The sequence below is a fragment of the Microcaecilia unicolor genome, chromosome 9, assembly GCF_901765095.1.
Source record: "Microcaecilia unicolor chromosome 9, aMicUni1.1, whole genome shotgun sequence".
In the NCBI taxonomy this organism is placed as follows: domain Eukaryota; kingdom Metazoa; phylum Chordata; class Amphibia; order Gymnophiona; family Siphonopidae; genus Microcaecilia; species Microcaecilia unicolor.
The window spans coordinates 159,396,298-159,420,679 of NC_044039.1; the positions used below are offsets into that span (position 1 = coordinate 159,396,298).

The 24,382-nt window shown below is 40.9% G+C and overlaps 1 protein-coding gene across 1 annotated transcript in view; it reads right to left on the bottom strand.

Annotated features, from left to right (window-relative positions):
* MDGA2 (MAM domain containing glycosylphosphatidylinositol anchor 2) overlaps positions 1–24,382 on the bottom strand; it is a 1,114,501-nt gene that overhangs the window by 87,111 nt on the left and 1,003,008 nt on the right. Inside the window, exon 12 of the mRNA XM_030214886.1 lies at positions 15,819–15,839. Within this exon, the coding sequence (XP_030070746.1) occupies positions 15,819–15,839 (21 nt within the window). The remainder of the gene's footprint in view (positions 1–15,818; positions 15,840–24,382) is intronic.

Here is a 24,382-nt window from a genome sequence, read left to right on the forward strand (position 1 = left end):
CTGAATATCCTGGTCTATCTGGATTTTCCCAAAGCCTAGAAAGCCCCCCTTTCCCTTTAAACAATTATGACAATATTAAAGGAGCTCAAGATGTCTCCACATATTTGGATGGTCTTATGAACAACTGGTCTAACTCTCAATTTTGCTGATCTGCAGGTTATTGGATCTGCATCATATATGGTCAGGTGGACTAAGCAACAAGCCAATTAATTTTGCACATTTTTGAATGTGATTAAATGGGCTATCTCCATTGGCCACTTAGACAACTGGGCTAACCACCTCAGGAGTGGAAAATGGGCTAGCCTACTAGTCCATAAGACCATCCATTTACCCCACTGGCATCTATTATCAATACTATCGCTGACTATAAGTAAGTTATGTGGAACACTCACATTTCACCTTTGCTCTGCCCTAACACTTTCCAGATAGTGCCAGGGCAGTTTGTAAGAGCTTTCAGTAGCACTATTCGTATACTGTCACTCAAATGAATAGCTGGGGTCCAGATAGGGCACTTACCATATCTTGGCTGGTCTTTATTTATTTATTTATTTATTTATTTATTTATTCTATTTGTATCCCACATTTTCCCACCTCTTTGCAGGCTCAATGTGGCTTACAATATATCATGAATAATGGAAATACATAAGAAAAATTACATTTGGTATTACAGAAGGATCTTGGATGTCATGGTAATAACAGAACATAATAGTAGATTAACAATCAAGTATTATAGTGCAATTCTGGGTGAATGTATATGAGTTCATATTTGTTGTTCTTTGCGGTATGTCTTGTTAAAGAGATGGGTCTTCAGAAGTTTGCGGAAATTAATTCGTTCGTAGGTCATTTTTAGGTTGCATGGTAGCGCGTTCCAGAATTGTGTGCTCAGGTAAGAAAAGGTTGATGCATGCGTTGTTTTGTATTTTAGTCCTTTGCAATTGGGGAAGTGAAGATTGAGGAATGTGCGGGATGACTTTTTGGCATTCCTGGATGGTAGGTCTATCAGGTCTGACATGTAGGCAGGGGCGTCTCCATGAATGATTTTATGAGTTAGGGTGCGTACTTTGAACATGATGAGTTCTTTAAGTGGGAGCCAGTGTAACTTTTCTCGTAAGGGTTTAGCTCTTTCATATTTTGTTTTTCCGAATATTAGTCTAGCTGCAGTGTTCTGAGCCGTTTGGAGTTTCTTGATTATTTGCTCTTTGCAACCCGCGTAGAGTGCGTTGCAGTAATCTAGGTGACTTAGTACCAATGATTGTTCCAGATTGCGGAAGACAGTCCTTGGGAAAAAAGGTCTTACTCTTTTTAATTTCCACATTGAGTGGAGCATTTTCTTGGTTGTGTTTTTCGAATGGTTCTCAAGTGTTAGGTGTCAGTCAATAGTAACTCCAAGAATTTTTAGGGTGTCCAAGATTGGAAGAGTCAATTTTGGTGTGTTCATGGTGGTGAATTTGTTCGTGTTATATTGTGAGGTGAGTACTAGGCATTGGGTTTTTTCTGCATTGAGTTTCAATTGAAATGCATCTGCCCATGTGTGCATGATATGTAGGCTTTGGTTGATGTTGTTGGAAATTTCTTTTAAGTCTTGTTTAAATGGGATAGATCGTTACGTCATCAGCGTAGATATATGGGTTGAGGTTATGGTTTGATAGAAGTTTGGCCGATGGTATCATCATTAAGTTGAATAGAGTCGGTGAGAGGGGGGATCCCTGAGGAACTCCGCATTCAGGTTTCCATGTAGCTGATGTAGTCGAGTTAGATGTCACTTGGTATGACCGTGTGGTTAGGAACCCTTTGAACCAATTAAGGACGTTACCTCCAATTCCAAAATACTCAAGCATATGTAGTAGTATCCCATGATCAACCATGTCGAAGGCGCTGGACATATCAAATTGTAGAAGTAGTATATTCTTGCCATTTGCAATCATTTGTTTAAATTTGTTCATGAGGGTGACTAGTACCATTTCCGTACTGTGGTTAGATCAGAATTCTGACTGGGAGTCGTGTAATATTGAGAATTTGTCTAAATAGTTTGTGAGTTGTTTGGTTACCATCCCTTCTGTTAGCTTGGTTATTAAGGGAATGGATGCTACTGGCCTGTAGTTGGATAGTTCGCAAGCGGTTTTCTTTACATCTTTGGGTATGGGGGTGAGTAGAATGTTTCCTTTCTCCTTTGGGAAGAGTCCAGTTTGTAACATATAGTTCATGTGATTCATGAGGTCTGTTAGAAATTGTTGAGGAGCTGATGTCATGAGATTGTTTGGGCATGTGTCTAATTTGCAATGGGATTTTGCGAATCTTTTGAGAGTTTGAGAGATAAGATCCTCCGAGAGTATCTCGAAGTTGGTCCAGGTTCTATCTGCTGGGTATGCACCAGGGTCTGGGTCTAGACAGTCAAGGAGTACGGCGTAATCAGTGGTACTGATTGGTATTTTAAGTTGCAATTGTACGATTTTCTCCTTAAAGTATTTTGCAAGGTTGTCTGCTCCTGGTATATCTTTGCTATTGTTGATTGTGATTGGTGTGACATCTAATAGTTTATTCATGAGTTGGAAGAGTTTATGTGTGTCTTTGTAGTTTGGTCCAATTTCAATTTTATAAAATAATCTTTTAGTTTGTCTTATGGTATATTTGTATTTTCTTTGAAGTTGTTTCCATGCGTTAAGTGTGGGGTCGTCTTTCTTTTTGTTCCACGCACGTTCTAACCTTCCAACTTGTGTTTTAAGTTTTTTCAGTTCTTCATTGAACCATGGTGTTGAGCAATGTTGTCTAATACTGATCTGCATCTATCGTCCCATTCTCAGAGGAATTGGTTAGTATCTGCCTTTATTGTCCATCCGTTATGGTAGATTTGTTGCCATAATATTACCGGGTCTATTTTTCCTCTCGTGGTGTAGGTTTTGCGTTCTTGTTTTTTTATTGTGTTCTTCATTCGCCATTGGAGGGAGATGTGTGCTTTATGGTGGTCTGACCACGATGTGGGTGTCCATCTTGTATCCGTTAGTAGAAGGTTTGAGTCTGGCTCGAATTTGTGTGTGATAATGTTTAGTGTGTGTCCTTTAATGTGGGTTGGTTGTGTGTCTGGTATATGAAGCTCCCATAGTTGTAGGAACTCTTTGCATTCTTGGGTGCTTGTTAAAGTGAGATCTTCCAAATGCAGGTTGATATCTCCTATTATCATTAGGTTTGAGGTAGAGACACATGCATTCGAGATGAAGTCCATAAAGTGTGTTTCGGAGTCTTGCCTGTTGCCTGGTGGTCTGTATAGTAGGACTGCACTGAGGTGTTCCTGCAAGTTTGGGTGATTGATTCTTATCGAGGCGATTTCGAGTTGTGGTAGGATGGATTCGTCTGTAGTTGTGGTGGTGAACTTGGCTTTGTATATTATGGCGATTCCTCCTCCTCTTTTTCCATTTCTTGTCCAGTGGGTGATTTTGTATCCTGGTGGACATAAATCTAGTATTATGGGGTCTTTAAGGTCATGAATCCATGTTTCAGTGATGAATAGGAGATCAAGGTTGTCAGTAGTAATCCTATCTGTTATGATCTCTGTTTTATTTACTACTGATCTGGCATTTACGTATCCTATTTGGATTATTCGGTAAGGATCAGTTTGATACATGGTTGTGTTAATTTTTATTATTTGCCTGTTTTCTTGGTATCTGGTTGTGCTGTGTCCTTTCTTCCCTTTCTGTTGATTATTTCTGAGTGTATTTGTTTTTTCCTTTAGTTTGGTTGTTATTTTTTTGGTCTGGTGGATTGTGGTTGAGTTGTTTGTAGGATTTACTTGCTGTGGGTAGATTGTCATTTATGTTGGGAGTGGTCCATGCGTGGTATATTAGGGGGAGGAAGTAGATTATTGTGAGCAATTTATTGATATTCATGTTGGCTGTGGTTGGTAGTGCCTGGCGGTGTCAATGAATAAACGTTTGTATGAGCATCAAGCGGTATTAACATTAAGCACACCTAAGCATGCATATGCATAAATTAAGCGATTTTGTGTGAACATCAAGCAGCATTAACATTGAACATATATAAGCATATGAGCATAAATTAACCAGTTTGTGTGAACAACAGGCAGTATTAACATCAAGCACATCTAAGCATACATGAACATAAATTAAGCAATTTTGTGTGAACATCAAGCAGCATTGACATTAGGCTTATATAGCATATGAGCATATATTAATCAGTTTTGTGAACAGTGAGCAGTTACAGCATAGAGCATGTATTAAGCTGTTTTATTTGAACAAGGAATAGTGTCAACGGAGAGGGTGTAAATTTGCGTGTGTATATTTGCAATTTGTGTTATTCTATGTTGCGTGCACCATGCTTTTTCTTTATCCTTCGGTTTTTGCTTCCCATGTTGTTTTGGTCCGTTCTTTAGTATCATGGGGTGTTGGACTCCGCCCGTATTGGGAAGTTTCTCTGGATCGGGTTGTGGAGGTGATTCAAATTTGGGCCTTTTGGGTTACCTGCCATAGTTGGGTGATCATCTCTAGCCTTTAGATTCTGCCCTCCTCTGCTGCAGGGCGCCGTTCCAGCCTATCCGTAAATGTAGACTTCTGGGTAGAAAAGAAGATCTCTGTGAATCCCTGTTTTTGTTAGAGAAGGTTTCGGGAACTCGTGCGTCGGGTGCCTTGGGACTCGTTGCAGCCTGTTCACACTCTCAGGTCTAGGTCTAAGGCTAGGATTTAGAAGCAAGGTGGGGCTTAGCAGCTAGCTATGCCAAAGCAACATGGGTGGAGTTACATGACCAATTTAGGCATACATTTTCTCATCTTCATTGCTTTCTTAGTACTTAACCTTGTATGCATTTTCTAAAAGTAATATTTAAATTCTGATCACCCCTGACCATCAAGTTATATTGAATAACAGTGTAAAACATATTTATAGTTCTTATAAACACAATATCAGCCTAGTGGTTAGTGCAGCAAACTTTGATAAGTACATAAGTGATCCTGGGGAACTGGGTTCAATTCCCACTACAGCTCCCTCTGACTCTGGGCAAGTCACTTAACCCTCCATTGCCCCAGGTACGAATAAGTACCTGTATACACTATCCAGCTTATAATTGAAAAAGAAAAACGCCTATATTGCGACCCAAATCGGGAGATAGACGTTTATCTCACAAAAATGAATAAAGCGGTATAATCGAAAGCCGAATTTGGACGTTTTCAACTGCACTCCGTTGCGGATGCGGACAAAGTTGATGGGGCGTGTCGAAGGCGTGGTGAAGGCGGAACTGGGGCGTGGTTATCGGGCGATCAGAGATGGGCGCCTTTCGCCGATAATGGAAGAAAAATATGCGTTTTTAGCGAGAATTTAGGGCACTTTTCCTGGACCCTGTTTTTCCACGAATAAGGCCCCAAAAAGTGCCCTAAATGACCAGATGACCACTGGAGGGAATCGGGGATGACCTCCCCTGACTCCCCCAGTGGTCACAAACCCCCTCCCACCACAAAATATGCCGTTTCACAACTTTTTATTTTCACCCTCAAATGTCATACCCACCTCCCTGGCAGCAATATGCAGGTCACTGGAGCAGTTATTAGGGGGTGCAGTGGACTTCAGGCAGGTGGACCCAGGCCCATCCCCCCCTACCTGTTACAATTGTGCTGCTTAATGCTTAGTCGTCCAACCCCCCCCAAAACCCACTGTACCCACATGTAGGTGCCCCCTTTCACCCCTTAGGGCTATAGTAATGGTGTAGACTTGTGGGCAGTGGGTTTTGAGGGGGATTTGGGGAGCTCAACACACAAGGGAAGGGTGCTATGCACCTGGGAGCTCTTTTACCTTTTTTTTTTTTTTTGTAAAAGTGCCCCCTAGGGTGCCTGGTTGGTGTCCTGACATGTGAGGGGGACCAGTGCACTACGACTCCTGGCCCCTCCCACGAACAAATGCCTTGGATTTATTTGTTTTTGAGCTGGGCGCTTTCATTTTCCATTATCACTGAAAAACAAAAACGCCCAGCTCACAAATTGTCGAATAAAACATGGACGTCTATTTTTTTCGAAAATACGGTTCAGTCCGCCCCTTCACGGACCCGTTCTCGGAGATAAACGCCCATGGAGATAGACGTTTTTGTTCAATTATGTCCCTCTATGTAAACCACTTTGAATGTAGTTGCAAAAACCACAGAAAGGCAGTATATCAAGTCCCTTTCCCTTCAATTTCTGTTTTCCTTGGTGGTTACAAGCCATTTCTATACATGAGTGCAATATCTGCAGAAGTAGGCAATAAGAAAATGTCATATCCAATAAGTGCATTCAGCCTGCATGCACTTTAACTTAAGTGGAGACATTCCCAGAAGGAAGGTTGAGAAAAGGTTCAAACTATTATACATACTTTATTCAATAGAAGAGGTCAACTCTGAGTCAAATTGTAAACACAACAAATAAACAAAACTGAGATAATACATACTAAATAAAAAACAAATTATATAAAAGAGGACTATCATGCAATCATGCAATTCAGTTCTAACAGTAAAAGATGTGAATCATCAGTCCTCAAAAGCACTCAATGTGAGCAGTGGTTATTACAAAAAAATACTTTAACATAAATGCATATGTGCATATTTTATAATCGGGGAAATTTGCACCAGGTATAAATACAGGTGCATGAATTTTTCTTGTATAAGAACAAAACCTACTCTGGTCCAATCATATTTGAACACACATGTTTTCTAATTCAGCTGAGCAAGCAAAATTCTTTCCTCCAGCTCTTGTAAGAAATGCACTATATAGACAATAAAAACAAAATTGCTTTTATCATGTACCTTTGAAAAAGTCCAGATTAGGGAAAATGGATGATGAAATACTGATTATGTGACAGATAATTGGAATAGGAAATAAATTTGAGCATTTTCAAATCAGGCAGACTTGCTGGAAACGGCCTCCCAGAAGAATTCCACAATTTATCATTGTGCTTCAAATGGTATACAGTTTTAGTTTATTTTTATAATTAACAGAACAGGGAAGAAACTTCACATCAATTGCTTTCAAGTGAAAGTCACTTTCCTTTTGTCCAAATCTATTTCATATTAATGGTGAAACAGAAAATGTTCCTTACCAAGACAGAAAATCTTTACATTTCAAATGGATTTCAGTCCCCTAATTATGCATTAAAGAACTAGAGGTAAGTCTTACTAGCAAAACCTTTTCCATGGTTTTGCTCATGGTTCATGTTTTTTCATGGTTCTGTTTGAGCTTCATATATGAATCAGGATTTGCATCTTTTCAAAAGAAACTGAGCCTGATCTATAGCTGTGTTTCGCCTGGCTAGCAGAATTGAGGGGTGCATCTGGGATAGCTGAGGCAGACAGTTTTCTAATGCTGAAGTGGGGGAGAAAATCTCTCAAGGCCTTAGGCTTCTTAGGTTGATCTGGCACAAGTCCCAGTGTAATAAAACACACAACACACCAATTTGTTCATAAATAAAGCCTTTACTGTGTTATTCAGTGCAAGTAGAAAAATTCACACAGAGGAGCTTTTTTTTTTTTACCAAAGTATAGTAAGATTTTACACTTACTGCATTTTACATGCAAAAAGGAGTAGTAAGTGGTATGGTAAATGTATGGTAAATGCAGTGGGGATGCCCTGAATCTGCCCTGCATAGGTACTGTAATACATGCAGTGTCAATATGAAAGCACTGGTGCTATCAGGCACTGCATATATTGTGATGCCGGCCCAATCTGAAAAAGAAAGAAAGAAAGAAAAAAAGAAAGAAAGAAAGAAAGAAAGAAATGTTGCTGTTGTGGCAGTGCACTCCCCAACACATCTCCTGGGTTGCCAATCCTCCAACACCCCATGACATCCAATCCCCCCTCCCAAGGCCCCCTAAGGTCTAAGCCCTCCTCATATACAAATCGTGTCCCCTTCCAGAAACTCCATCTCTGATGAAAACTTCCACTCCCCTCTCAGGACTCACCCACTAAAGGGCATCCTTCCTTATAAGGAAAGAATCATGGCTGCTATTTTGGATTCTGATACAGACCCAGATGTTTACTAATGAGGATGGTAGGTCTTGGTGGTGGGGGGAAGGAGAAGGGGAAGGATTGGTGGGGGTGGGTTTTCTTTGGGGGACAGGGTTTCCAAACAAGGCAGGGTTTGTGCATAGGAGGGGATCAGATCTTGGGGGTGGGGTCCATGGGAAGGGTAATCAGACCTTCAGGGGGACCTTAGGAGGGGTGATTGGATATATGTGGGACCCTGAGGGAAAGATCAGATGCATTTCGGGGGGGGGGGTGGTCGAGAGGTTATCAGATGAGATGGGTGGGATTGGATGTGGAGGTTGTTTTACGGGTTGGGGGCTGAGATTGGGGGATGTTGGGGGAGAGTCGCTACACCTGGCATGACAGAAGCCACACTACCAGACTAGCGATAGCACTGCTGCACTTACCACCTTCTCCTGAACTATTGGCAGTCATGACGGTTAATGTGTGGTACTGACCCATGTGCTAGCTGTCACAGGCAGCCACCCATGTCATGTTCAGCTCCCGCCCACTCCTGCTGGGGCAAGTGACCTTGTGCCAAATGGACACTATTATGAGTTGTTGGCCTGTGTATCACATGAACTCATATATAGATATAAGCATATCTATCTATCTATCTATCTATCTATCTATCTATCTATCTATCTATCTATCTATCTATCTATCTATCTATCTATCTATCTATATACAGTAAATAAATATAGAGACATTCACCCATCCCCCCCCCCCCTCATTTTGTCAGTATGTATTTGGAGGATGAAAATGTAGAGTGTACTGATACAACAGGTGCTCCCTAGTAGCAAGCTATCTTTGATGAAACTTGGCAAGGTTGCAATTCAAATTTGGACCCTGGCTATGCAGACTAAGTCCCTAATTATTGGACCAGCAAAACTGTTACCCTTAGCCAATCTTTTCTTTCCACTTCTTTGGCCACTAGTTTGCTCTTTCCTTCTCCTTGGGTTCTTGCTTCCAATTTTGTGCTGTCTCCCTCCTTGTGGCCAGTATGTTACCCCTTATCTCAATTTTACCTACACAAGCTTATGTCTTTAATGTGTTCTTTGTCTTCTATTGTAGATTTCTGGTCCACTTTTCTAACTTTGAAATTTTCCTCAGTTCTCATTCCCAGACTTCTGCCTTTATTTCAAGCAAGATTTGGTCTCATCAGTCTGGAAGCACACTCTGATTCTTCCTCTATTAAAGAAGCCTAATCTAGACCTATCTGCACCATCCTATTTCTAACATTCTGTTCTTTTCAAAGCTTCTCAAGAACCCAACTTAGTCCTTTTTTAAGTAAGTCCTTTTGCTTCTCCCAAGCTAAGCTGGATTGTAATCAGCCTTGCTCACACTCAGTTAACAGTGTTAGGCTGGAAGTCTGATGGTATTAGTCGTGGCCAACTCCCTGCTTTCACCACACTGAGCATCAGAAAGCTGCACAGGTCACTAACCCCACCCTTTACTTCCTAGAATTAAAGGGGGAAAAAAACTAAAAATTGGATTACTCCTGATTCTGAGGAAAACCAGACTAGTTTGTAAGATGTAATAATTTGATATTTATTCAATAACATCAACAGTTTCAGTGCATGAAAATGGTAAACAGTTTTGTAATAATTGAACTATAATTTCTATTATTAGTTTCCTTAGTTAAATCAATACATTTACACAACATTAACCTTTTAACTTTTCCTTTCTTTACAGGTTTCTCAACTTTACCATTGCAGACAAGAACAAATCAGATAAGTACTATAACATTCACCCTACCCCTTTTTAGACAAGAAAATGTATATGTTTAAGAAAAACCCCTATAATCAGTGACCCACCCCTTTTTAGAATTTGATTCTTTGTTATTCTTTTCTTTACAGGTGTCAAGGATCTTCACTCCCGGGAGACTTAAGGTAAGTAATAACTTTTGTCTATTTCTGTTATCTGTATTCTTTAACTCTCTTTGTTATTCAATTGTACTTAGCTGTCGCCAAACTTGTACACAGGATCTTTCTTGCGGTGGGGCCCAACTTCGGATATCCACTCTTTCCTCTGTGACGTCTGTGTGCTACACCTCTCTCTTAATAAATAAAATGGGAGCAAAACCCTACCTTCTTATTTTAAATCTTTTAGAATATTCTATTTCTGGGAATTTATAATAGTAAACTGGGCACACTAGCTAAAATTAAACAAAAATTAATTTAAACACCCTTCTATGTCAATTCTAGGCTTTCTTTTATATATGCCCTAGGCTACACAGAGTGTCTGATCACTTGCAGCAGAGCAGCGCAGCTCAACATTCCATGCCAGCCTTACTTCCCAACATTCCGCTCCTTCACCTTCCCTGCACTCATACAGCCTTTCAAGATTCTTTCCTTTACCCTCACCTAAAACCCCAAAACCCAACCTAACAAATACTTAACTCAACCACTTAACCTCTCCCCCTCACCTTATCTAACCTAACTTTCACTCTCAATCACCTTTTACTCACCCAGGACATTCAAACTCAAAATAACCTTAATAGAACACTTAACACTCTAAATTTTAATCACACATACATACTTCCTAAATACTCTTAATAATTCTGTTACCCTAAAATTATTTGTTCTCCTCTTTTCACTCAAAATCACTTTTCCACACTCACAACACCACAGCGCTTCTTCACTCTCTGAAGGTCAAAACCACTCTGACCAACTGTCCACCAAGCCGTTTCCTAGGAAACGGACCCTTCAGCTTGGGGTTCCAAACCCTAGCAGCCAATCCTAAGTCCTGCTCAACATTCTGCAGCTGCCTGCTGACAAACGGAATGCTGAGCAGCACAACTAAATCTCCATTTTACATAAGAAATCCCCATAGAAATCTATGGGAAATTCCTAAATTATTTAAAAACCACAATAAATTTATGTTAAATCACCCCAAATTTACTATGCCCACTAAACTTCCCATTCCCTACTAAACGGTATTTTTAGAATTTAAATATCCCACAATTTAACGTCCGCCCGCCATTATTCCACCTAAACCCCTTCCAAAAATCCCAAACTCAATAAAAACCATTCCAAAAATTCAATAGATACTTCCTTAACCTGCCCTATCGAATTTATCAATTTAACCCTTTCCTAACCCTGTTAAACCCACGCTCGCCCAAAACCCCTATTTAAAAATTAAAAACTGAAAAACTAAATCACCACAAAAATCCTAAAAAATTCCCAGAACCCAAATCTGAAAACTAAATTTAAATAACTTGAAACCCCGAATTTTTAAAAATAAAAAACGCTATTTATGCAAATTTAAAATCACCCGATTAACATTTTTGGTCAAGTGACCCCTTACCTGATCCGGGATTTTCTCCTTACTCGATGACTTCCCTCCGTTCCGGTTACGTTCCGACGCGAAAACGGAGCCAAAACAAAAAAAGCTCCGAAGCCGGCCCAAAATTTAGGCCCCGGCTTCGGCCTACTCTCGAAAACGCGCGCCGCCGATTCGTGCATGAGGCGCGCTGCCTCATGCACACTCGCGATGACTCCTCCTTCTTCTCCTCACCGCCCGCCGCCGGTCTGTCCTTCCCAGCACCTAAAATCGCCACCATCCGGCCCAAAACGGGGGCCCCGAAGATCCCAGCCGAGCCCGATTACTCTCCTCCCGTCTGGGAACGTCTCAAATTGTTCCCAGACCTCCCAACATCTCTTCGGTGCCAACAATCACGGCGCTGCACTCTGCAGCGCTCCACCGGACCTCCCCTTCCCGGCAGGCCCAAAACAGCCCAGGATCGGACCCGAATCGCCAGCACCCTTGACGCTGTCCTCACAGCGCATCGCTCCAGCGCTGCTTCACCGACCCCAGCCAGAATCAGCCCCTGCTCTGGCCCCGAAACTTCCCGGGGAAAAAAACAAAATCGCCACCTCCAGCAGCGCTCCCGCAGACACCCTGGCTCCCACCAACCACTGAACCTCGTACCTGGCCCTGGAACTCTCACAACGGAGATCAGGTAAGTTTTTTTTTCTCTTAATACCTAACCCACGTTACAGGATTCCAGGGTAGCCATTGAATGGAAGCATTACTCACCTCTTTGATAAATTAAATTAGGTCAACTAGTGATCATTTAAAATTCTAATACAGTGCCAATAGAGGTTTTTTGACTGATGACGATTCTCGCCAGCGTGAGCATTAAATTCAGCTCACGCAGAGCAAAGCGGTCGGCTGCATTAATCAAATAGATAACAGCTGTTACCGAGTTTCTGAAGTCTTTCCCTCTATATCTTAGAAAGTATCATATAGAGAGTTAAACTTGCCTCAGGTGAATTTTTAAAGGTATAAAATACAAATCTTCACATGCCACCAGCCTCTCGTTTATAGGCACACAACATGAAACTCACTGAAAACTATCTACAATTCAGAAAAAAAAACCTGAAAACACATTATTTCAAGAAGTCTTTCCCCCCTGGATCTGCCTAATCCCACACCACCATACATCACGAAAAGTTCAGAAATGGAAAACAATAATATTAACCTCTCTCACAATATGCTAATATATCAACCTAAGCGTTTATTGTACTTCTGTATTATGTACTAGACTTCTACAATTCTAAAAAGTTTGTAACCGCTTTTTTAACAATATGTAAGCCACATTGAACCCGCCATACGGTGGGAAAATGTGGGATACAAATGCAATAAATAAATAAAATAAATAAATATATATATATCCAAGAGCTAAGGACACTAAAGCAAAATTTAAAAAGGTAGTAGATAATTTTACAATCACATAGCTGGTTACATATTAAACTGTTTACCCTCAGTAGACTTTTTAAAACCACATTAAAAATGATGGTTAAAAAAAAACTATGCATTTTAAATGATTAGTTTTACATTCTACCAGGATATTGGGGCACAGCATTAATAAATAACAGAAACTTCCAGTATGATATTATACAACAAATAAGTTAGGGCACACTTTCCTACCTTTTGCCAAAGTGATTTGCCAGCATCTTATGAGAAGAGTATACAGTAACTTCTGTTTGTTAAAGCACTGTGGTTGCCATGTTATCCACTTGCATATAAACATTAAAAAAATAAGATGCACCTTGGTAAATTAGACCAGAAGTCTATTGAGCTCAGCATTCTTTCTCTGACAGTGGCCAATTCAGGTCCCTAGAAAGTATCTGATAGATCCCAAAGATGTGTTGCTGTTTTTTCACCTGGCTAGCAGAATTGAGGAATGCATCTGGAATTGCTGAGACAGACGGTTTTCTAATGCTGAGATGGGGGGGGGGGGGGGGGGGGGGGGGAGAGAAATCTCTCAAGGCCTACTAGTTTTTGCTCGCTCCCAGTGATAAGTAATTTATTTTATTTTTGGAACTTCATATACCACTCAATCCGGTGGACAGGTATGAGCGGTGTACATGTAAAATTAAAAGTCAGAATAGGAGCACCATTAAAAACAGGATAGAAACTATCATACACACTAGAAAAGGAACATGCATGCTAAACTTTAAGATACTGCTTTCTAAGTGTCTGGCACATTAATCAAATAACAAATTCCAGAGCCCAATCACTGTTGATATCACTTTTGTTGCCTTTTCAGCATAGCTGTTGATGTGGTTGAAGGTGCTTATTTATTGAATGCCTTAGTTGGGCTTCTTTCCATCAAGCGCAATTGCGCCTTGCTAAAAACCATTACTTGTTCACACTCCTGATGCAGGCTTCCCAGCTGGCCCGTGTCAAGTCGAGTTGAGCGAAGGTTGTTAATAAAAGACATTGATAACATGTTGTGCTTTTGTCGTCTCCACTGTTTGCTGTTCTATATGTGGCGCCCAGAATTGCGTGCCAATTATTTGTTAATTGGAATGCATTAAAACTTGCATACACATCTGGCTGCATGGTGTTCTATAAAGCATGACAGCTAATTCTACTAGTGAGTAACTAGAAAGGAAGCATGGCTATGGGCATGACAGGGGCATTCTGAAAAGCTGTGCGTGGAATTACAGCATACGACCTCAGTGCGCCTAACTTGGGAGCAAGCATTTACACCAGGTTTCAGCAGGTGAAAGTCTGGTACCTAAAGTTAGGCATGGGAATCGGCACTAAATTCAATTCTATAAAGGCCACATGCCTGCTTCATGCCAATTTATTTTGGCACTAAATTTTGAGCGCCATTTGCTGAATCCAACCTATAATGGCCCCGATATTGAGAGAACAGGAGTTAGACCGGCTAACTCTCGCTGTCACCGGCAAATCCAGAAACTCAATGCCAGGACTGTATCTGGCCACCAGCATTGAATTTCCAGGTGTTTTTTTTTTTTTTTTGGCATTGCTATTTACATGAGTCTATCTGGCCACTAAACTTAACTGGTCAGCTAGTGAAAACCAGTGGTAACCGGCTATGTCATGCGACATAGCCAGTGACCGAGATATTCAGCAGGAGATAGCCAGTTATTTTCTGCTAAATATCGGCAGATAGCTGGCTTGAGTGTATTTAACCGGCCAGGTGCCGTCCCTGGCCAGTTAAATTATTTTGAATATTGGGTGGAATATATATAGTCTGGCTGCACAATGAAGACTAGTGAAATTTCTAGTAGTCATATTTATCCCGATTCTTTGAATGCCCTAAGAACCCAGTCTGGTTTTGAATGCTCATGTTGGTCCTTTAAAGCCTACTATGATGTTGATGAAAAAGACAAATGCATTCTGTGGGCTTCAAAGCCAATGAATTTGTGGAAATCATCATACTGCACATTATATGATGGAGGAACATTTTCACAGTTTCACAATAATTTGTGATTACGTGGGTTTACTATAATTTGTTTCAAAATGAAAAAAAATATATATGTAAGGTGTTCTAAAACTGAAAGGTCCTGAGATTTAGCTGGCGGTGGCCAGTGCTTAATGACTGCCGCTGGCTTTATCCCAGATATTCAATGCTGGGCCGTGTCAGGATATATGGCTGGATAAAATGTATCTGGTTAAGTGCAATATTCAGCACTTATCCGGTTAAGGCAAACTGCATAAAGATATGACTGTGTTTTATGTGGTCCTATATATATGCCTACCTTATCCGGTTAAGTGCTGAATATTGCATTTAACCAAATAAACCTAAGTGCTGACTCCGGTCTCAGACCATCAACAAAATAGCCAGTTACGGCTTAGGTGCTAATCGGGCATATTGAGTGGTACTATATGGTTAGCCCTGGACAAACAATTTAAATAGCAAGGAATAATTTCTGGCTATTTAAATCACTTTGAATATCAACCCCAAAATATACATAGTTACATCTGAAAATGCTACTCTGATTTATAAATGATTTTTAAGTTTAAAAATGTTTTAAACATTTTTACTGTAACTGTAAAATGACTTATTTTATCATTTTTTGCATCAGTGGCCATGCGCTAATGTTAGAACAGATGAATGACACTTTCAAAGACTTGTATCTTTGGCTCCCTCATGTCTTCGGAAGTGTCATTCTTCTGCACTATTCCTCTATTTCTTGCTATGTTTGTAGTACTCTTTGTTCCTCTAGCTTGGTGGCTGATCTCTACATGCGCTAATGTTGCCATTAGCAAGCAGCCATTTTTACAAATTGCTGCAAGAGCACTTACTGCTTCCTATTTCGTAGGCTGTAAGGACTCCTGTGTTATCCATGAGTTAGCACTCGGTAATGAAGATGTGTTAAATGGATAGCACAGGAACGCCCACTCTCTGCCCCTGAAATGACCCCTCAAAAAGTTTCAAAAACTTTAGTGCACATTTAGCATGCACAGTCACAAACTACTTCATGATGCGTTAGTAAAAGGGGCCCTAGGCTCCCTACACTTGATGCATCACAATCATATGAATGAAAGAGATTGAATACTTACGTAAGTGAGGATTAATGGGAGCTATAAAAAATAAATACAATAAAAAGGTTAGTACAAGTACTGTACATATATCTTAAATAATAAACAGCTAGAACAACTGATGTTCACTACCGCAATAGCATACGCTAACACCATTAATGTGTTATTAGTATCTAGGTCTCATTGCAATAAAATGCGGCCCATAGTAAAATCAGGCATGTTAACTGCAGGAGAAGTTAACAATGTGGGCTACCGTTAAGATTCTATATAAGGCGCCTAAAAAATCTGTGCGGTAAACATTTCCGCCTAAGCGTATTCTATAAGTGGTGCCTAGATTTAGGTGCAGTTTATAGAATATGCTTAGTTGATATCATAGGTAGGCGCATCCATTTATGCCAACGAAAATGTGATGTAATTCCCTGCATGTAGATTTACATGCACTGGGTCATATTCTATAACCACGTGCATAAATTTCAGAATGCCAAGAAATGCCCATTTCCCCGCCCATAGACATGCCCCTTTTGAACTGAATGCAGTTTGTTACTGAATACGCTTAGCGAGTTGTGCGTGTAAATTCTAATTATTGCCAATTAGTGCTCATTATTGCTGATTAAGTGCTGCTATCAATGCTGCACTAATGAGCCTGGCTATAACATCTGAGGCTGTCATAGAGGCTGGTAAGTAATGTTTTTACTTACATTTTTGGGGGGATAGAAGGAGTTCAGTGACCACTGGGGGGAGTAAGGGGAGGTCATCCCTGATTCTATCCAGTGGTCACCCGGTCATTTAGGGCACCTTTTTGTGCCTGATTTGTTATAAAAATAGGAAGGTTTCCATTATGGCTGAAAAATGTCTGAGTCTTAGGAATGCCCAAATCCCGCCCTTAACACGCCCCTTGTGATTTGGATGCACTGCAGACAAACAGCATAGAAAAACATCTGAAAATAGGTTTCAAAAATGCCGCTCAAGAAACGTCCAAATGCTGCTTTATGCCGCTTTTTAGACATTTTCTTCATTCAAAAGTGAACCCCTGTGTGACCCAAAAAATCCCACTGATGTCATTTGACCCATGTGGATAGGATCACCATTCAGCAAGAAAAAATGGAAACTTAGAGACCCTTTCACTAAAGCTTAGGGGCCCTTTTACCAAGCTGCGGGAAAAAGGGCCCTGCGCTGGCAGCTGCTTTTTCCCACATGCCAGGACCCTTTTTAACGCAGCGGGTAAAAAAGCCTCCAGTACACATGGCCATGCAGTAAGAGAACTCTTACTGCATGGCCATGTGACGGCCAGCCCTTACCGCCACTCACTGAGGTGGCGATAAGGGCTCCTGTACTAACCTGGCGGTAATCAGGCAACAAGAGGCAATGCCCAATTACTGCCGGGTTACCTCAGCGCAAGCCATTCCGGTATTGATTTGGATGATTAAGTTGTATATGATAAATTGAATGTGGTACAAGGACTCATCTCAACCAATGCCCATGTTGATAACCCCCCTCCCCCCATTTCTTATTTGTTTAGAGACCATTTTTAAAACTGTCCACATTGAGCAGTAAAACTAACTGAGCTAGTGTGATTTTTCCTGGAATATGCAGCTTGCAAAGTTCAACGCAAACTGCATTTTGATTTACATAATAGTGAGGTATGTTGCATGCATTTGCATAAACTAACATGTTATAGTAAAATGACACACTCTTTTTCTGTTTAATTCACATTAAGATGCATATATTGTATGCTATTCTCTTATCATTTGTTAGTAACTACCCCTCCCTCCACCAACTAAATCTACACTAAACCTGAACTAAACCACTTCACTAATCTTGTTGCAAAAAATAAGAAAACTAACTACTTCCAATACAGCAAAACATGCTGTAAATCTTAGAACAATTTGTAATTCCAGCTTAATTCTGAATCTTGACTTCACCTCTGCAGGTGAAGTAAAATTTTAACATGCAGCTGACCACAGTGGTAATTGAAGACCTGAGATCCCCAAGTAAGCCATATTAATCAGTTTTCAAAATAATGAGCTGCTTTCTATGCACCTTTATGCAATGCAGTTCGTTATTTTTTAACTGGTGTTGTGCCTGATTTTTCTCGCTGAAAGCAAACATCACAAGAAGTAAATAAATGGGGTAGTTTTATAAAGAGACACCTGTTTTTGCCTATAAGAATGCATGTGAACTCTGTATTTTAGTCAGTTATGTACATAAGTGGCCATTTACATGAGAAAATAATCTCTTGTAAAATACAGACTAGCATGGAAGTACACACACAAGATCATGATGCATGTTTTCCTGTACTATGGTATGTACAGCAGTGAAGTTTGGGCAGTGAATGGGCAGAATTCATATTTATTTATTTATTAGGATTTATTTACCACCTTTTTGAAGGAATTCACTCAAGGCAGTGTACAGCAAGAATAAGTGAAACACAAACAATAGACAATTACAGCAGCAAAAATATTCAAACAACAATACAAAGTTTGGCATACTATTCTATATTACAGTGCCAACACAATAAAACATTTTAATAGACGGCATAAGGTTTTAAGCAATGATGGAACATATAGATAAGACAGAGTAAGAGGAGTAAGAAAATAAAGGACTAGTTTAAAGAAAAGTTGCTTGAACATTATCTTAGCTAGGGTAGGAGTGGATAAACATGTCCTGCTATAGTATGTGCAACCGGTGTCATTTAGTTCTTCCGGTAAAGGCTTGGTTGAAGAGCCAAGCTTTCACCTGCTTCCTGAAGTAGAGATAGTCTTGTGTTAAGCAAAGCCTTTCAGGGAGTGAATTCCAGAGCGTGGGGGCTAGTCCATAGAAGGCTTGCTTGTGGGTATCACATCGTGTGATGTCGTTTGGAGAGGGTGTGGTTAGGGAAACTCCTTGGGAGGACCTTAGTGACCATGAAGGTGTGTAGAGGGAAATCCTGTACTTCAAGGGCCATTTCTTTTAAGGGTCTTGAAGGTCAAACATAGAGTTTTAAATTTGATCTGTATTGTACTAGTAGCCACTGAAGTTTATGCAAAAATGATGTGATGTGGTCACATTGCTTACAACCTTTCATAAGTCTTGCTGCAGCATCTGAATCAATTGGAGCTGGTGCAGACCCTTTGTAGTCAGACCAGTGTAGTGTGCATTACAATAATCCAGTCTTGATGTTATCATGGCATGCACAACTGAGACAAGGCTTGCCTTCTCAATGTAAGGACAGAGGCAAAGTTGTTCTCGCAAGTGATAGAAGCTGCTCTTGAAGGCTGTTTGGATTTGGGGGATCAGAGTAAGTTTTGAATCAAGCTGTATTCCATGGTTCCTGACTTGTGATTTGAGGAGGACTTCGTATTTCTAAAAATAAATTTTGATGTCAGGTATGTCCCTACTTGTGTTAGGGACCTATAGAAGCTTTTTACTTGGGTTCAGGCAAGTTTGTTTTTAGCCCATTTTTGAATTGATGTTAGACAGGTAGTCAGTTTATACAGGGCTGTGGATAAGTCAGATTCAATGGCTATGAGTAGCTGTACGTCATCCAAATAGATATAGAACAGAGTGTCCATTGACCAAATCAGTTTGGCTAATGGCTTGAGGTAGATATTGAACAGAATAGGTGACAGTATATATCCTTGTGGTAACCCACAGGTCAGTGCCCATTGTGATAAGGCAGATAAACATGACCCTAGACAGATGCAGCCAACCCTAGAACTACCATACCCAGAATCCCTTGGGAGACTGAAAGAGAGGGGTGGACCCAAAAACATGGAAGGGACCTATAACATTAGCAGGAATGGAAGCAACTCCAGGAAATGGGGGCCAGTTACTTCAGCTACCAGCAGAGGGAGCTGCAGTCAAGAAGCTCAATTTCTGTGGTTGCGGAATCAATATATAATGCCTCCCAGCTGTGAGGAGGAGAGGGTGGATCTCCTGAAAGCTCTCAGGAGTGTGGGAGAGGAGAAAGTCTGTGGGGAGCTAACTGAACCTATGGAGTATGTGGAACAGGAAAAGGACCTGCTTCCAGGACTTCCCTGCGTAGAAGAGCAAGCCAGCATGAACTGGGAAAAATACAAAAGCCAACTTTGCCAGCACATAAAGGCAGTTGTGGGAGGCCACAGGTTTTCTTGGTTACTGTGGAGTGGGAGGTGAACTGCCAGCCCTGCTTGCTGCAGGGCTGCTGGAGTGCTACAAGAAGCAAGGGGATGTGCTCATGTTGTTTTTTTTGCTTTTGAACTGAACTTTGCTTAACTAGTTGAACTGACTTTACTTAAGTTAGTGAACTGAACTTTAATGGACCTTCTGAACTGAAGAGAGGATTGGTGGTGAATTATGTTTTGGGGAACTAGGTTTGCATTAAATTTCTTTTTTGTTTGAACTGAGTCCGGCTTAAGGTGTGGCCCTGAACGGGGCTTCTGGTTACCTCCCCAAAATAGAAGAGGAGGATCCCTTTACACCATGGTGGTGATGAAGTGCCGACCACTATGGACTGTTGTCTGTCTGATAAATAGGATTTGAGACAGGCAAGTACTGTTCCACTGATACCTGTTTCTGCCAGACATGCTAGCATAATATCGTGATCCACAGTGTCAAAAGCTGCTGAAAAATCTAGCAGTAATAACACCGAGGCAAATCCCCTGTCTCGGTTTCTATGAAGATACAAGAACTGTTTCTGTTTTATAACTGGGTCTGAATCCAGATTGACATGGATCTAGCCAGTTTCTCTCTCCTAGCCAATTACTGAGCTGATCACAGACTGTTCTACAAGTTTCCCTAAAAAGGAGATGTTGGATACTGGTCAGTAATTTTCATGTTTGTCCTGGTTAAACTGATTCTTCCTTAGCAAAGGGTGAACCACTGCCCTTTTTAATGCTGTTGGTAGTTGCCCATTAGAAAGAGAGGAGTTCACGATTTTTGTGGCGCCTTCTATGAGGCCTCTGCTTGCCTGCTGTACTTTATTTGATGGGCAAGAGTCGAGGGAGCAGGTAGCTGGTCGAAGATCTCTTAGGATTTTGTCAAGGCCTTCTTCTGTTATTGGGTTAAAAGAGTCCCATATGTCTGTGTAAGGAGGGGATGAGTTTGTGTGCTCTTGGTTAGCTGATCAGATAGATACTGGGTGGAACTGCCTGTAAATCCTGGTGGAGACTTTTAATTTTGTTGGCAAAGTATGCAGAACAATCATTGCAGTTCAGTTGTGACTGAAGATTATAAAATGTGTGGATTATAAAATTCCTTAATCTATGTGTGTACTCGTGGAAGGTACACACTGACATTTACACCAGCCCTCAAGTTTGAGATGTAGCACCAGACAGGGATGCCCTATGCCACCTCTCCTGTTTGCCCTGGGCCATACAAAACTCTGGCTGCCCACATAAGAGCTTTACCAGCAATTAGCCCCATTGTTGTGGACAGAGAGTAACAAAGTTCTGACATATGCAGATGACACAATAGCGTTCATGACTAACCCCCAAAATCCAATGCCACATCTTCTGCAACTCTTGACTGAGTTTGGCAAAGATTCAGGCTTTAAAATCAATACTGCCAATACTGGAGCTCTAAATGTTCAGAACTTTTAGAATGACTGATGGGATTAGATATCTGGGAATTTATTTCTCTAATAATTTTGATGACCCTTTTAGCCTTAATTATTGCAGATTAACACGATCTTTAAAAGCAGATCTGACAGATTGGACATCCATATCACTCTCGTGGTGGGGCAGAGAAACAGCATTCCAAATGATGATCCTTCCAAAGTTTCTTTTTTTGTTCACCCAATTCCCCATAAAAATTACAAAGAGAAAATTAAAAATATGGGATAGACTTATTCAGCAATTTTTGTGGAAGGGAAAACGCCCTCACATGCCTGAAGGAGGAAGGAGGCCAGGATTTTCTGACCTTCATAGATGTTATAAAGCTGCTGTGCTAAAAACACTAAGAGCCTGCTACAGAGTATATCAGAACAGGCATTGGGTGCAGTTGGAAAAGTCACTTCTCTCACCATGATCATTGTTTGAATATGGGAAGTATGGGTGGCGGGGACAGGGTCCAGCCAGGAGTAGAGACAGGAATGTAGAAGATGGTCGCTGGTATCTGACACGCAGTGCCTCTCTTTGCAAATTCTGTGATCCTATTCTAGTATACCGAAGTGGAGGGGTAAACTGGCAATTCATCCCTCTCAGAGGCTTCCCTCCTCTACTATTGGCCCTATGGATTCCTTTGCAAGAAGGGCCAGAAAGCACATGGAGTCAGTAAGTTGTCCACTAGAGACACAGGAGGGCAGAGGAGCGATTCCGGTGTCTCCTAGGCTGGAAACTACCTTGAGTCCTGACTGGAAAGCCTCCCCTTCACGGCCACAAAGCAGCAGTTCACCACTTGCGGTGGGGGTAGTGTTTCAGCCGGGACAGCCTGGAATAGCTCTCCCACGAGAGGAAAAAGTCCAACCTAGTGGTGACCCAGGGCTTGTATTTTTTCTGTGAGCCCTGTGTGACACTGCAGCCGTGGAAGGTGACATTACTGGAGCAGGAACGGTGGCTGGAAAAATGCCAGGAGTCATTCCTTCAAATGCTGAGGTGCATGAGACACATACACCAGTTTTCCTTTTTGAAAAACTTGCTGAGGTGACAGTTGACTCAGTTTTGCAACTTGTGGCAGACTTGGGTAAAAAATTATGCTCATAGATTGATATTTTGGGACAAAAAGTGAAAGAGTGAGAGACGAAAGTAGAAAAAAGTATGCTTGAATTTAATAATGTGACTGGTTGAGTAATAACATTAGAAAACGACACAGAGAAATTAAATTTGGTTCTATCTACTATTGTTAAAGATATAATAAATATAAGGGGTAGATGTGAAGTTTTTGAAAATGATATGTGCAGAACCAACTTGCGTTTTTTGAGTTTTCCCCGTGTACTCTCAGTAACTCTCAGAGATATGTTGACGTTTTACCTGTTGGAAATTTTGAATATTCCTGAGGATAATCTACTGCCTTTTTCACAAGTCTTCTATTTGTCATCTAAATCTCTGGGAGCAAACTGTGGTAATGAATCTAATGAACCTAATTTAGATATTTCTGCAATATTGGAACCTTCAGACTCTGACTCTGCAGCCACTTTGTTGGCCATAGTGGCCTTAACCCCAGATAAAGATAAAGATTCTCTTACTGACCTTTAAATGCATCCACTCTGCAGCCCCCCATTACCTCTCCACTCTCATCTCTCCCTACTTCCTCCCCGTGAACTCCGCTCATGTCAAATCTCTCTTGTTGTTCCCCTTCTCCACTGCTAACTCCAGACTTCACTCCTTTTCTCTCTCGGCACCTTATGCCTGGAATAGGCTTCCTGGACCTATACGTATAGCTCCATCTCTACCTGTTTTCAAATCTATGCTGAAAACCCACCTTTTCACTGCTGCTTTTTAGATCCTAGCTACTACTCAATTGCCCTCCCCTTGTCCCTTCCTTCCTTCTCACCCATTACTTCCCTCACCCGTAACTGTCTTGTCTGTCTGTATTATTTAGATTTTAAGCTCTTTTGAGCAGGGACTGTCTCTTTGTATCAGGTGTTCAGCACTGCGTGTGTCTGGTAGCGCTATACAAAAGCTAATAATAATAATAAAGATTGGTTGATGAGGTTGTTTTTTTAAGAACAAAGCAAAGATATTTATGGTATTTCAGATACAATTATTTCCCTGTGAACGTGTTATCAGATACCAGTCAGTTAAATATGTATTCTTTGATCCATCACATATAACATTTTTGGCCACTAAACATATATCTGGGGAACTAGATTTGCTCTCATTGAAATGTATAACTTCAGGTAGTGTCAGTTTAGCCATATTTTCTTTGATTTATTATCCTGTATTCTCCTTGTATAAGTCCTGGATCCCATGGGAACTTGAGTGATATATATTTTTGTTTTATATAATGCTTTAAGGTGTTGTTATTTGTTTCTCATTGTTTTGCTGTACAAGTATTAATTTGCTGAAATTTAATTAAAAAAAAGAAAAAGGAATGTATCTTTCTGTAGCCATTGATTCAGGAGTGGAAGAAAGTAAATTCCCAGTAGCAGACAGAGGATTTACTTTTTCCTGTAGCTATCATCAGGGATTATCATCCAGGCTCTACTCAGTATTTTAAGACCCTTCACACTGGCTTATAGAATCTTGATTTTCAATAGTGCATAGACCTGTTTCATTGGGATTCATTATTATCATTGCGTCAATTACAGGAGCTCTTAGGTTTTAATATTCCTTTCTAATAATATTCCCAATTGTGAGATTTCCTATTAGGAGTAGATGCCACACAAAATCTATGAGGAGGGGCATAATCGAACGGGGCACCCAAGTTTTCATGAGGGCATCCTTGCAGGACAGCCTTGTAAAGGGGCGTGGCAACCTGTATTATCAAAACAAGATGGGCGTCCATCTTTCGTTTCGATAATACGGTCGGGGATGCCCAAATCATGAAATTTAGGTCGACCTTAGAGATGGTCGTCCCCGGTTTTCGGCGATAATGGAAACCGAGGACACCCATCTCAAAAGCGACCAAATCCAGGTCATTTGGTCGTGGGAGGAGCCAGCATTCGTAGTGCACTGGTCCCCCTCACA